We start from the raw sequence: 13178 nt of genomic DNA on the forward strand, positions 1-13178 counted from the left end.
TTAGTATATACTCGTATATTGGTGAGATCAACAAGCCATTGGCGTCAGATTAGGTATTGGTGAAAAGGGATGATAATAGAAATGGTTGTTTTCTTTACACGATGTTCCTAAATATCCACTCAGGCCAATGTCTTCATGTTTAACAAATTTAGGAGCTAATTTCGGTATTGTTTAATTGCGTTATAAACTATTTCAAATTATGTTCGTGGCATGTTTTGGCATTTTTTTATAGGCACTAATGTGTTATAATAAGTAATGATAAAGTTAACACAATTACGATAAAATATGCATAACTAGGACGTAAATACAACTGACAGCTAAAACAAGAAATAGGAGTACCTAAGCAATAGGTACACCTGTCCTCCGATAACATACATTATTTGGTAACCGATGCTTTTTGCTTTTTTCAGCCAAGTGCGCTCCGGGTAGCTACTCTGCCAACGGTCTGGAGCCCTGCTTCCTCTGCCCTGTGAACTTCTTCCAGCCAATTGAGGGCGCCAACACGTGTTTCGAGTGCCCCACAGGCAACACAACCCGCTCGGAGGGTGCCGTGTCTCCCACTGACTGTGTGCCGGTTACGTGCTCTGAGGATACCTGCGAGCATGGGGGACTGTGCCAGGTTAGAGAGCGCGAGGGGATAGGGGAGAGTAGGGGCTGGGGAGGGTCAGGTGGGGGGGGGCTAGGTTGGGTCAGGTATGGGGGTGGGTTGGGTCAAGTAGGGGTTAGGTCGGGTTGGGTCAGGTAGGGGTCAGGTTGGGTTTGGTCAGATAGTGAAAGTGCCTCTAGGTCGGGTTGAGCCAGGTAGGGGGCTTGGTCAGGTCATATAGGAAGGGAGCTAGGTCGGATCAAGGGGAATGGCCGGGTCAGACCAAAAGCTGGACCGATTTGGTATGGTGGTCTGCATTCCGAGATAGCTGAAATAAAAATGAGCTCTTTTAGACCGGGGTTTATCTGACGATAATGATTGTTTTTAGGCGATTAGACAATTGTGCATCATTTATTGTTAAACGTTCGTTATATTTTCCAACTCTAGTTCGCAAATGACATATTTGACGGTCCCCCGTATACGGTAACCTAGCCAACTGTCTCATAACGCCCATTTTGTGTCCGCCAGATGCTGGGCCACCGTCCCAAGTGCTTCTGTCCGGCCGGCTTCAGCGGCGCGCGCTGTGAAATCGATGTCGACGAGTGCCTCTCGAGCCCGTGCTACAACGGAGGATCGTGCATCGACCAACAGCAGGTAAGTCGAGGGGAAGTACGGTCTATTACCGAGGTGGTACCGAGCATTTGACACGGTTTATCAGGTGGGGTGGGGTGAGTACAGGATTCACTTGTGAGTGTGACGGTATCTCAAGTGGGGCAGGACTAGCGTGCTCCGGTTAACAATCTTGCTTTGACATGGACATGAATTGGCGTGCTTCACTAATTGACTAAGAGTGGGCCAAACCTGTTCTGTCTTGTCTAGTTCTGTCCGTTCTGACCGGGCTTGACTTCACCTAAACTGAGCTGGCTTATTGGGTCCTCCCCTGACATGTACCGACCTCACCTGACCTTAATTGTCCTGGCTTGACTCAATCTGATTTACGGTCTCCGGATCTGTCCTGGCCCACTTTGTTTTGAACTTCCCTGGCCTTTATTGATCTTACTTGACCTGACCTGGTAGGTATACTTAATGATTTGCCTCAATGAATGATTGAATACTGAATACTTATGCCCCCTGATCTGACCTATCCTGTTCTCACTTCATCTGACCTAGTTTTACTCAGCCCAACCTGACCCGACCTGAAATGGTGTCGTCAGCACTGACCTGACCTGACCTGACCTGACCTGACCTGACCTGTTTGCAGGGCTACCGGTGCCAGTGTGCTGCTGGTTACTCGGGAATTAACTGTCAAATTGAGGAGTCTGACTGTGTGGAGGATGCCTGCCCTGCCCGAGCCATGTGTATGGATCTGCCCGGAGTCGGTAAGTGGACATTAGTTAACTGAAACGGCGGGAAACTTATGATATGGATTATGGAAGTCGAGACGTCAAAATCAGCTAACATTATTCATGTGCCAATTAAAGATACACGTGTGCCAATTTGGAGTACCAAAAAATATATAAATACGTACCAGTTGTGGAGAGTAAGACCTTTGAAAGGAACAGCCTTTCGAAAATCATGAAGGCGATAGCACGTTTAGCGGCTGTTTTAACGACATAGTTCAAAGATCAGACTTGTTTCGAAAACATAATTTTTATATGTTAAAAGGTCCACATATTTGGACTAAGGCTCAGAGTGACAATATTTTGATTTTATTACTGAATCATTAAATAGAAACACGATGAATAAAAACTAATAGCCTAGCACCAGACCTCTCAAGCGCAAGTACCGTCAAGAGTTAAACTATCAGCCACATGTCAGCGGATACAACAGTCTGTTGTGAGGTTGCAAATCAAACGATTCGTCCGCTCCCAGGTTGAACATAAGTGGTTAACCACTCCACTTAAGAAGCTTCGGAACATTCCAACTTGATTGGCGTCTCACGTAACCGCCAGACCATTCTAGTGAGGCGCCGAGGCCGACACTCTGCTGCTTGCACATTGATAAGTGGGGCGCCCGGGCGGCCGCGGGAAGTCGTTGGTACTGCACGGTTCTCGACGGTCTTTCCCCGGGCAACTAGTACGGCGGCAGCGGTTGGCACTATCGCGCACTGCGTCACGTGCCACGTGCGCCTTACACCCCCGGGCCCCCCGGCCCACGCCGGATGGAATTGTACTCATCGCCCCCGCGGAAACGCAGAACTATCGAGTAGCAAACTTTGCGTTCATGTTTTTGAACCATTTTTTAATGTGAGAGATTGAGCAAATTTGTTAAAGCATTGGATTGAAATATAAGATCAGAATGGCTAACGTGATAAATAAATTTGCACGAAATGCACGATGATTGACGTCTTTTTTTTGCATTTTAGCGTTCGAGACCATGTATTTATATTGTTTTAGTTTAAGTCTATTTTAAACCATCTTTGACTTTTATGTGTAGCAATTCAATTTTACTCTTGTGCTTTAATTTTAATTTGATTGCTCCTGCTTTCACAATAGCTGTCTTGATTTTTATGCGCACCGACATTCTCGTGTTTTTTATCACGCTCATTTCCATCTCGTTTGGCAGGTCAGTTCGAGTGTCTGTGCCGCGAGGGGTACACTGGTCCCAGCTGTAACGTCACCGTCGACCCATGCACGGAGACAGGCAACCCGTGTGAGCACGGTGCTCGCTGTGTTCCGCTACAGCAGGTGAGAGCACGCCGGGAGCGGTATAGTGTGTTCTCGGAGCTCGGGAGCACACCGCAGAGTTCTGAGGGGGCATCGTTCGCTTCAGACTTTAGCACTATTATATTACGCATCGCATTGGAGAAAAGCATTAGCTTTTTGGATTTTCAATTAATTTTCACAAATCTCATCTCGTTTCATCCTAATCTTAACTTCATCTAAACGTCTCCAAGGGGCCTCGAGCAACTCAATTGCACTGATGGGTGTGTGGTACTCTTTCTGCACCTTTCATCATCCATCTAACGTTTCTCTTGTGCGTTCCATAGCATTTCTCCCTTTGACCTATGACTTCTTTACCATCCAAGATCGGTACCAGTCACTACGTCTTACCTCTTCGACCTTTTCCCGTTTACCCTCCAGGATCATTCCCCCTTTGACCCCGTTTACCCTACAGGGCCGGTGCTCGGCATAATTTCCTCTTTGACCTTTTCCCGCTAACCCTCCAGGATCTTTACCCCTTTGACCTTTTCCCCATTTACCCCCCAGGGCCGTTACCGCTGCGAATGCGGCCCTGGCTGGTCGGGTGCCCGCTGTGAGGTCAACACCGATGACTGCTCTGAACAGCCCTGCCTGCTGGGAGCGGAGTGTACCGACCTGGTGAACGACTTCCAGTGCGCCTGTCCCACCGGTGAGTTTAGGCGTAGGCGGTGGAACGGGGAGGGCACCGGGGCACCGTGCCCGCTTTTGATGTTGGCATTATAACATTAGCCCTATGGGCGTTGCATGGAAAGAATGGGACCAAAAGTCGGCAGTGCGCCCCCTCCTTAATTGTGGGTGTTCCGCCGCTACTGAGTTTAGGTGAAAGTGGCATTCAGCGGCTGGCTCATCGCTAACTGTCGTATGGAAATAAGAACGTGACCCGGGAATGCAAAATGTAGAGAAAAACAGCAAAGGAAGCTCAGTTCCTTCATTCTCCGATAAATTTGGATGCATGCTAACGAATTGTATATCTTGAAGCTATAAAAAATCGGTATTTCATTTCGGATGCATCACGTGGCTTACAGCGTGAATAAATTTGAATCTAATCAAAAGGAAACGTTTCCCAATGCCTCTCAGATATGCATGTTCATTATTCATTTGCATCCACACTGTGATACAGGAAGCGTTTCACCGACGCTGCATCTACCACAAACCGTCAAGCCTGTCTAGTTTATTCTAACACTTCTGTCTCCTCGCCAGGGTTCGCTGGAAAGCGCTGTGAGCGGAAGATTGACCTGTGCGCCGGCAGTCCATGTGAAAATGGTCTGTGCGTGGACCGATTCTTCTCACATCAGTGCGTCTGTGACCCGGGATGGACCGGTGAGTGAAGTTTCGATGAATAGGTAATGTTTATTGAATAGTGTGTCATTGAATATGGATGGTTGTGAGAGCAGGTGTGTCTCCGCACTGCCTAGTTAAAATTTATAACGTTAGAGAGTTGTGTTTCTACTGAGTTTGATGCGTAGTGTCTGCTTATTTAAGAAAGTTTAACGTTATTGCTTTATAATAAACAGCACAGCATGTATTAGAGCATTTCTTTGAAAGGTTTTTGTAACTAAGCTGCGCATGAGCTGCTTACGAGCAAAAAAGTATTCGATCAAAAGATGTGCAAGGGATAACATTATGTTACCAACGGAATACAAAATAGTTTTAAATGATGCCCTATCTAACGAATACATGATATTCTATCCCGATAACGTTGATGACCAAATAACACGACTGACTGCGCGTTCCAGGCGCCTCTTGCGACATCAACGTGGACGACTGTCGCTCGGAGCCCTGTGCCTCGGGCAGCACGTGTATGGATGAGGTGGACGGGTTCAGCTGCAACTGCGCGCCTGGCTTCACCGGTAAACGGTGTCAGCACACCATCGACGACTGCGCCAGCGAACCGTGTCAGAACGGCGGCACCTGCAAGGATGAACAGGATGGTGAGTGGCGGGGTGAGAGCGGGAGGATGATAGTGGTGAGAGAGTGGAAACGGTAAGAGGGACGGTGTGATGGTATGAGATGGTGAGAGGGACGATGAGATGGTGTAAGAGGGACGGTGGGACGTTCGTAAGACTAGGACGGTGAGATTACTAGACTGAGGAGAATCACCATGTCTTCATGAAAATCGTGTAGCTAAATTAACAAATGTTCGTGGGGCAATTGTGCATAATTTGTCCCGCATAAATAAAAACAATCGTGTTCGACCATTTATTTATGGAGCAGCCAATCGGATGAATACCCCTATCCTGATTCGCAACCTCTACCGTAACTACGCTGTAATATCCTATTATTAATATTGCTTCTGTGCTGTAACTTCCACTACTTGTAAAACAATGCCGCTCTTATTTTATGCCATTGCTATTGTTTCCGCACTTTTCCGTTATTACTGACCCACTTCCCTCTCCGTCAGGATTTACCTGCTCCTGCCGTCCTGGCTTCGTCGGTTTGCAGTGCGAGGCCGAAATCGACGAGTGTACATCGAGTCCGTGCAGTCCTCAGGGAACGGAGCGATGTGTCGACTTGGACAATACGTTCGAGTGCGAGTGTCGCGTCGGGTACTCGGGCAGGCTGTGTGAGGTGAGATGTGGAATGGAATGGAATGGAATGGAATGGAATGGAATGGAATGGAATGGAATGGAATGGGGGGAATGGTGGAGCGAATAGAAGCGCTCGCCGCTCGTCGTCGTCTATAATAAGTGGTTAGTAGTCAGTCTAGCTAACATTTTATCTCAAAGGAGCCACCGATTTAGGGAGAACCGAAGCAATTATCAAACATTTCATAAATGATTCCGAGAAATAACTTAGTTATCCTCATGAGCATAATTTGACAGGTACTGCTATACGAAAACTAAAGTTAATTTATGACAATGCTGTCTAAAATATGCAGTTTTATGAGAAGCGAACGCCAACAAATGAGTGATATGCTATGACCATTACTGACATACCCCCCCCCCCCCTCCCCCGCCCCACAGACTAACAAGGACGAATGCGCCTCGAACCCGTGTCTGAACGAAGCCGTCTGTACGGACGGCCTGGACGATTTCACCTGCTCCTGCCGTCCCGGTTGGACCGGTAAACGTTGCGAGACGGACATTGGCAGCTGTGAGAGCGCCCCGTGCCTCAATGAGGCCAACTGCATTGATCTATTCCAGGTGAGGCAGAAGAGAGAGAGAGGAGGGAGAGAGAGAGAGAGAGAAAAAAAAAGAGAGAGACAGAGAGAGAGACTCCCTGATTCAGAAGCGTGGTTTGAGAAGCTGCGGTTGCAATTCCCCCCCCCCCCCCCAAAAAAGAAAATGTTTGTCAATTTCCAAAAACTTTTCGGATTTCGCTTACTCACCTCTTGTTATGCAGTTTCAAGTAGCCTATTCTGAATAAAAGTTTGTTTCGTTTTGTATGCGAGAAAAGGGCAAGATTTCGTCACTTTCGGGCGCTAAGGGAGGGGCAGATGCCTCCAAGCCCCCCCCCCCCCGGCCCGCCCTTTGGATCCGCCAGAAGCGTGGAGGGCGGGGGGCGGGCAGTCAGGTGATAGCCCTGAAGCGTGCGGGGAAATGAGGGGCTCGACGCCAAGCTATCGCACGCTGGCCTTTGCCGTCTGGCATTGTGGGAGGGCCGATAGCTGATGTGTAACCGCGGATTGTGCTGTGTAACCGTGGATTATCAGAAGCCCTTGCGATAGGGGCTGCAAAACGTTGGGACATGCAGGGTATATACCGTGAGTTTCCTAGCCGAACCTTGAGCCCGCCCTGCCATGTGGCCGGCGCTAAGGGCCGTCGTATCAGTGCTGACTGTAACTATGACCCAGTCTTGAGTAACGTGTTTGTCACCGAGCCTGAATGAACCGGTATTTTCCAACGCAACAGCTGAGGATGATTAATGGAGTTCAACATTGTGGCTACTGAAACGTTTGTTTTTGGATGGCCAAGGCACAAATTAATTATCTGGTCTCCGACAAATCAATGTATCTTTTTAGCTGTACGACCTCTTCTGTAGCTTTTTTTGTAATTTTTCTTCTTCTTTCTGTTGTTTGCATACCAAATCACCTTGCTCACCCAGTCACCAATTGATGTTCGCCACCAATCATAAATACTTTGACCCATGGGTGTTGACAACAAGCCTTCCAGGGCAATGCAACGATTTTTACCACAAATAGATTAAAACCATTTTAGTATGCACGTTTAATAAATGTAATATCATGCGTTCTACTCCCCCCCCTCGTTCCACGGGCGGGCCGCTCTGTTTTATTTTCGCTCACCGCTCGTGTTAAACTACATACCTGTGTTCTCTAACCACTGAGCACCCTCCCGCTCACCCCCAGGGCTTCTTCTGCGCGTGCCCCTCCGGCACGGATGGCTCTCGATGTGAGGTCACTCCGGAGCGGTGTGTCGGATCCCCGTGTATGAACGGAGGGTTCTGCAGGTCAGTGACACAGACAGACTACATTCGTCTCAGACTACCCATGACCCAGACTACCCAGGTCCCAGACCACCCAGGTCCCAGACTACCCAGGTCTCAGACTATCCAGGTCTCAGACTATATACAGGTCCCTACCTATAGGTAGGCCCTAGAGTTCCTAGGTCCCAGGCTACCCACGACCCAGACTACCCAGAGTTCAGACTACCCAGGTCTCAGACTATTCAGGACCCAGGTCCCAGACTCAGAATACCCATGACCTAAATCAGCATTCTTCTCTGATTGCATGCAGTGCGCTGCATAAGACTCATGAATATGTCCAGGCTGATGTGCTAGGCGTGTTGCAATGCATACGCGACTTGAATGTGGGCTGCTCTCTCGGTTACTTCATGCTTCTGATTGTGAATTAAGAATGTTTTCTGTTATTAGGCCAACAGCTTTTAGATGAAGCTAAAAGCAACAGGCATTCACGATCCTATCCTCTGATGCGTAATTAAGTCGGTCTCTGCATTTCGCCAGAGTTTTCGAGAGGCATTTACGTAGTTAAAGTATTACGACGGTTAGGCTGTGCGACGTAACTTATCGTTGCGCTGCTAGCGTTACGCAACGCTGCGATGTTGACGTACCATGTCGTATTCTCTCGCAGGGATTACGGCTCGGGCCTGAACTGCAGCTGCCCCGATGATTATCTGGGAGTCGGCTGCCAACATGAGCTGGATGCCTGCGAGGCAGGGGTAAGTCCTTCGCTTGCACCCCCCCCCCCTCCTCCCCCCGCTCCCCCTCTGTCGCTTTCGTATGATGTTAGAGGCCATCTATTTTAGTCATCTACGCTGTCGATGTAAGCTAATTTGTTCGATCGCTCTCAGTACATGTGGTCAAGCAGACTACAAAAGTCGGGACTTTACCAATGTAATGTTTATGTTGCATTATTCAAGATAAACATTACATTTGGAAGCTGCCGCTGCAAGCTGCTCCAATGCGTTGTTATGCTGCAAATGTTAGTGTTACGGAAGCGAGTGATACTATAATTGACAAATGCAGGCTATGACGGTAATAATCTAATGCAAGGACAAGAGACGCATAAGGGCCAACTTAATGTTCCTGCGCTACACACACTCTGAACATAAATTTCCCCAGCTTTGAAACACTCTTGTCATCACACTTATCTCAAATGTATACAATAAATGCCAAGCTGACCTCATGACACCAAACCCATGCCCTAACCCTGTATTTTTCCTTCCTCAGCTCTGCCAGAACGGCGCCACTTGTGTGGATAACGGTCTCGGCTACCAGTGCACGTGCGCACCTGGTTACACGGGGATGAACTGTGAGACTGCCATACCGCGCTGCACTGCGGGCAGCTGCCCGACGGGAGCTACCTGTGTCGATCTGGTGGACGGACACTACTGCCGCTGTCCGTTCAATCTGACCGGAGAGGACTGCAGAAAGAGTGAGTGGGGAGAGAGAGAGAGAGAGAGAGAGAGAGAGAGAGAGAGAGAGAGAGAGAGAGAGAGAGGGCGAGGGAGGATAAACAAGCGAAAAATGTCATATTTTATTTTATGTTTCCTAAGTTGAGGGGCTCTTGTAACTGTACATGGCAGTGATACAATACAATTATTTATTATTGAAATTCGATAGTGTTTTAATTGTAGACTAAAATATCCCTAGGAAAATATTATCTTTATATTTAAGTGTACGTACCGGCCTAATATCAACTTGCGACCTCCCATCTCCAGGCATCACGGTCGACTACGATCTGTACTTCAACGACGACTCCAAGTCTGCGTCTGCGTCTCTGTACGCGCCGTTCGACATGCAGAATGCCTCCCGCATGTCCATTGGCCTGTGGGTGCAGTTTAGCGCCCGATTGGACATTGGAACGTTCTTCACGCTCTACGACGTCAGGTAGGCGGTGATGAACCGGTGTCTGGGAAGTGGGTCTATTCGCAGATAACAATAACTATCATTATAGCTAGTTATTTGTTAGACTTTGCATTTAGTAGTTAAGTAGTTTATTTAGCTAGTATAACTACTAGCTAGTTAGTAGTTATTGTCATTGCTTATGATAAATCTAAACAACTTTTCCAGTTCTTCCATTCGTAGGGGAATACCTAATAAGCGAAAAGAGCTGAAGGATGATTTTACTTAGCGTGCTTTGGTTAGTTTTACGAAGCGAAAGCCAGTTACTTCGGCTGCATTTCTTTATCGTGGCCTTTCTACAAGCTCGTCAACTGAGCGTTTTTGTGAGGTTTTAAAGTTGACATTTGTTACCCATCGGTTACCTTTGATGACCTTTGACACTGACTCTGTTTCCTCTCTCCCCCACAGCTCCCTGCACGTGCCCTCCGACCGTCGCGTGATTGTCCAGATGCGCAGTCACGGCGTGCTTCTAGACCTCTTCGAGGACGAGGATGCCGTCTTCCTGGACTTCAACCCGCAGATCCCTGTGAATGACCGTCAATGGCACCATATTGTGCTCTCGTGGGAGTCATCGGGTGCTGTTCAACTAGTCTCTGATCTGGTGGTCATTGGAAAACGTAACGACTACGGAGTCAACAAGACGCTGCCGGCGTTGTAAGTGGGCTGGGGATGCTGGAACTGCGAGCTCGCAGGAATGTTTGGGACTTGTTTCGGTTTCCTGTCGAGTGATTCGATGATCTACTTGAGTGGAATGCCGATGAATGCAGTGTGACGAAATTTTACGAAGTGCTCTTGCAGGGAACATTTATTGCAATATCAAAAATTATCGAGAAAAGATTATGCGAAATTAAACTACTGACTTATGCAATGGTTAATTGACATATAATCGTCAGTGATTTGATCTTTGCCACCAAATATGAACAATTTACCATCGATTTTGTCGTCATGAGGTCACTCAACCCTCTTTTCTTTTCAGTGGTTACGTCACTCTGGGCGCTCCTCTGGCCGAAGATGGCACTCAGATGGCCAAGTCTGGCTTCAAGGGAAAACTGGCCCGAGTGAACATGTGGTCCCGCATGCTGGATATCAGGACAGAAATTCCCAAACAGGTGAGAATTCGGAAGGAGCGGCGTTAAAAAAAACGAGGATAGCGAAGGGATTAATTTTCACTGGTTAGTGGTTTGCACTGGTATGGTAATATTCAGTGATATTTGTCAGTCGGGGCCTGGGACGACAAATATAGGCACCACATACTTGAGATCTGCATCATAAACGTTGCAGGGAACGCGAACTGAAAAGGTGTAATACGATACTCGTGCATACATCTCGCATGGATATAGTAAACCCAAAATCAAACGAGATCCTCATGATTGTTTAGAATATACAATATGCACGTACATTCTGAACATGTGTATGGCTCGTTATTTACAATATATGTTTATGGTATGCATGATAACACGACCCCGCTGTATTTATATTTCTAACCGCTTCTCCCCTCCCTAGGTGGAGTCATGCCGCAAGGCTCCGGTACTGTACGACGGTCTCCTTCTCCGCTGGAGCGGCTACCACCAGCTCATGGGAACAGTGGAGCGCGAGGGCCCCTCCAGCTGTGGACAGCTGATCTGTGCTCCAGGCTACACAGGAGACTGCACCACACGGGCCAGGGATAAGGTGAGCAGGTGCTCCCGGATAAAGGAGCTTTCACATGACACGGGCCGGGGGACATGGACGCGTGTGCACGGAATTTGAATGTTTGGTCTGTGAGGTTTGAAATTCCAGTACAAAGTTACAGATAGATTACTTATAAACCAGTCCAATGCTTACTTTGTTGACCCGTAAAGAAGCAAGATAAAATATCGATTCGATATTTTGCTATATCTAGATATAATCTCAAACAACCTGATATGTCTTTGCTACTGCAAAGACCTTTTGCCCGTGATTAGCTGGCCTCTGAACACCTGACCCCTGACCTGCGATGACCTAACCTCTCATCTGACCTTTGACCTATGCTGACCTTTCGCAGACGCCGCCGAGGGTTGATTTCTGCCCTGGTGACCTTTGGATCCAAGCCTCCAACGGCTCGACCATTGTGCGCTGGGACGAGCCGAGGTTCAGTGATGACGACAAGCTGATGTCAGTTATTGAGATCAATGGTAAGTAGATAAACATTGGTACTCTGCGGCTACGAAGGGTTCAGACTCGCAGCGGGAGGGCAGGGAAATGTATGACGGTTGCAGTGCTTGTTTGAAGACGGATGAAAAACAGCGCTCATTTCATCCAAATTTCATCATTGTTTTGAAGTTTGTTTAAGTTTACAGTGCTCTAGAGGAATTACCTGAAAGTTTGTTCTGCCTCACCACATGAGGGATAAATATTGTTCTCAACAACCATCACTGGAAATGGTTCAAGAAGTGCTGGAAATGCGTTCATAATTTTTTAACCTTGTGAATATCGATTAAAAAAGTAATCATCGAAAAAGTTGAAGGTGTCTGACGCGCTGTCGTTCTCTGTTCTCCGCAGACCACGCTCCGGGCCAGCTGTTCCCCTGGGGATCCCACGACATCGTCTATATCGCCAAAGATGACGCCGAGAATAGCGCCCTTTGCAGCTTCCGCGTGCACGTGCTCAGTAAGTGGCCGACGTGGGATCGATTCTAGGCACGGGCGGGTTTTTATCAAGATAACTAAATTGGGAAGCGGATGGCGGCGGAGGGTGGTGGTGCATGACCTAAAATAACTAAAAGAATCAACCGTTGGGGAATCAGTGTGCCAGCTGAAGCAATCAAGACTGATCGATACACCCTAACCCATAAAATTGACTGACAACGGAATTACCATGTTTTTATCCGTGTATCATTTTTATCAGTTTTCATCATTTCTATCATTTAAGCATTTTATCGGTATGTTATAAAGGTACGGAATATTCAGTAAATATGTTGATTATACAGAGGATAATATCGTTAGAACTTTAAACGTGTGCAGATGCATGTTTTAAGCATGAGCGGGCTATAGCAGAGAGCCCGCCGAGACACAATGGCAAAATTAGCCGTCGATCACAATGGCAAATTTAGCCCGTCGATCGGTGGTACGAGTAAGAGAGCCTGGCTGGTGGCTGGGATTCTCGGAAAACTGGGACCGATTCGCGTTGGCGCACTAAGGCCCTAGTGACGCTTGATTTCAAGCGTCACTATGTGATTTCGGTTCGCGCTGAGCCACTAGCTGATTGGTGTAAAATACCGCTTAGTGTCACTACATTCAAGTGTCACTTGGTCGCCTAGTCCTACTAGCTTCCTAGTGCGCCATCTCGAATCGGCCCCTGATTTTCGGCGCAGCTCGGTCTCAACTCTTTTCGTGTCCCCTGCCGATCGGTATCTTCTTTAGGGTCAGATCAATGATATCGCACTAAAAGGCAAATCCAGACAGACGGGCCTATAAATAGGAGACAGTGGACCTGTTATGAAGATAATTACGGAGCGAGCGAAGCGAGCGGAGTCTTTCCTTAAATTAGCGGAAATTTCTGAGTATGAGCGGCCGGCCGTGCGGACGCTTTTGCGAGGCTTATATCTCAGC

The 13178-nt window shown here is 47.8% G+C and overlaps 1 protein-coding gene across 1 annotated transcript in view; it reads left to right on the plus strand.

The window, feature by feature from the left end:
• Positions 1 to 13178, plus strand: part of LOC122387849 — an 85573-nt gene that overhangs the window by 38724 nt on the left and 33671 nt on the right. The window contains exons 41-58 of the mRNA XM_043378409.1: positions 411 to 619; positions 1115 to 1240; positions 1848 to 1965; positions 3152 to 3273; positions 3796 to 3937; positions 4489 to 4608; positions 5025 to 5219; positions 5690 to 5856; positions 6252 to 6431; positions 7595 to 7695; positions 8336 to 8423; positions 8935 to 9139; positions 9426 to 9594; positions 10018 to 10263; positions 10586 to 10718; positions 11113 to 11280; positions 11633 to 11762; positions 12130 to 12237. Coding sequence (XP_043234344.1) covers positions 411 to 619; positions 1115 to 1240; positions 1848 to 1965; positions 3152 to 3273; positions 3796 to 3937; positions 4489 to 4608; positions 5025 to 5219; positions 5690 to 5856; positions 6252 to 6431; positions 7595 to 7695; positions 8336 to 8423; positions 8935 to 9139; positions 9426 to 9594; positions 10018 to 10263; positions 10586 to 10718; positions 11113 to 11280; positions 11633 to 11762; positions 12130 to 12237 — 2727 coding nt within the window. The remainder of the gene's footprint in view (positions 1 to 410; positions 620 to 1114; positions 1241 to 1847; positions 1966 to 3151; positions 3274 to 3795; positions 3938 to 4488; positions 4609 to 5024; positions 5220 to 5689; positions 5857 to 6251; positions 6432 to 7594; positions 7696 to 8335; positions 8424 to 8934; positions 9140 to 9425; positions 9595 to 10017; positions 10264 to 10585; positions 10719 to 11112; positions 11281 to 11632; positions 11763 to 12129; positions 12238 to 13178) is intronic.

The sequence above is a fragment of the Amphibalanus amphitrite genome, unplaced genomic scaffold (assembly GCF_019059575.1).
Source record: "Amphibalanus amphitrite isolate SeventyFive unplaced genomic scaffold, NRLGWU_Aamphi_draft 000300F_arrow, whole genome shotgun sequence".
Taxonomy (NCBI): domain Eukaryota; kingdom Metazoa; phylum Arthropoda; class Thecostraca; order Balanomorpha; family Balanidae; genus Amphibalanus; species Amphibalanus amphitrite.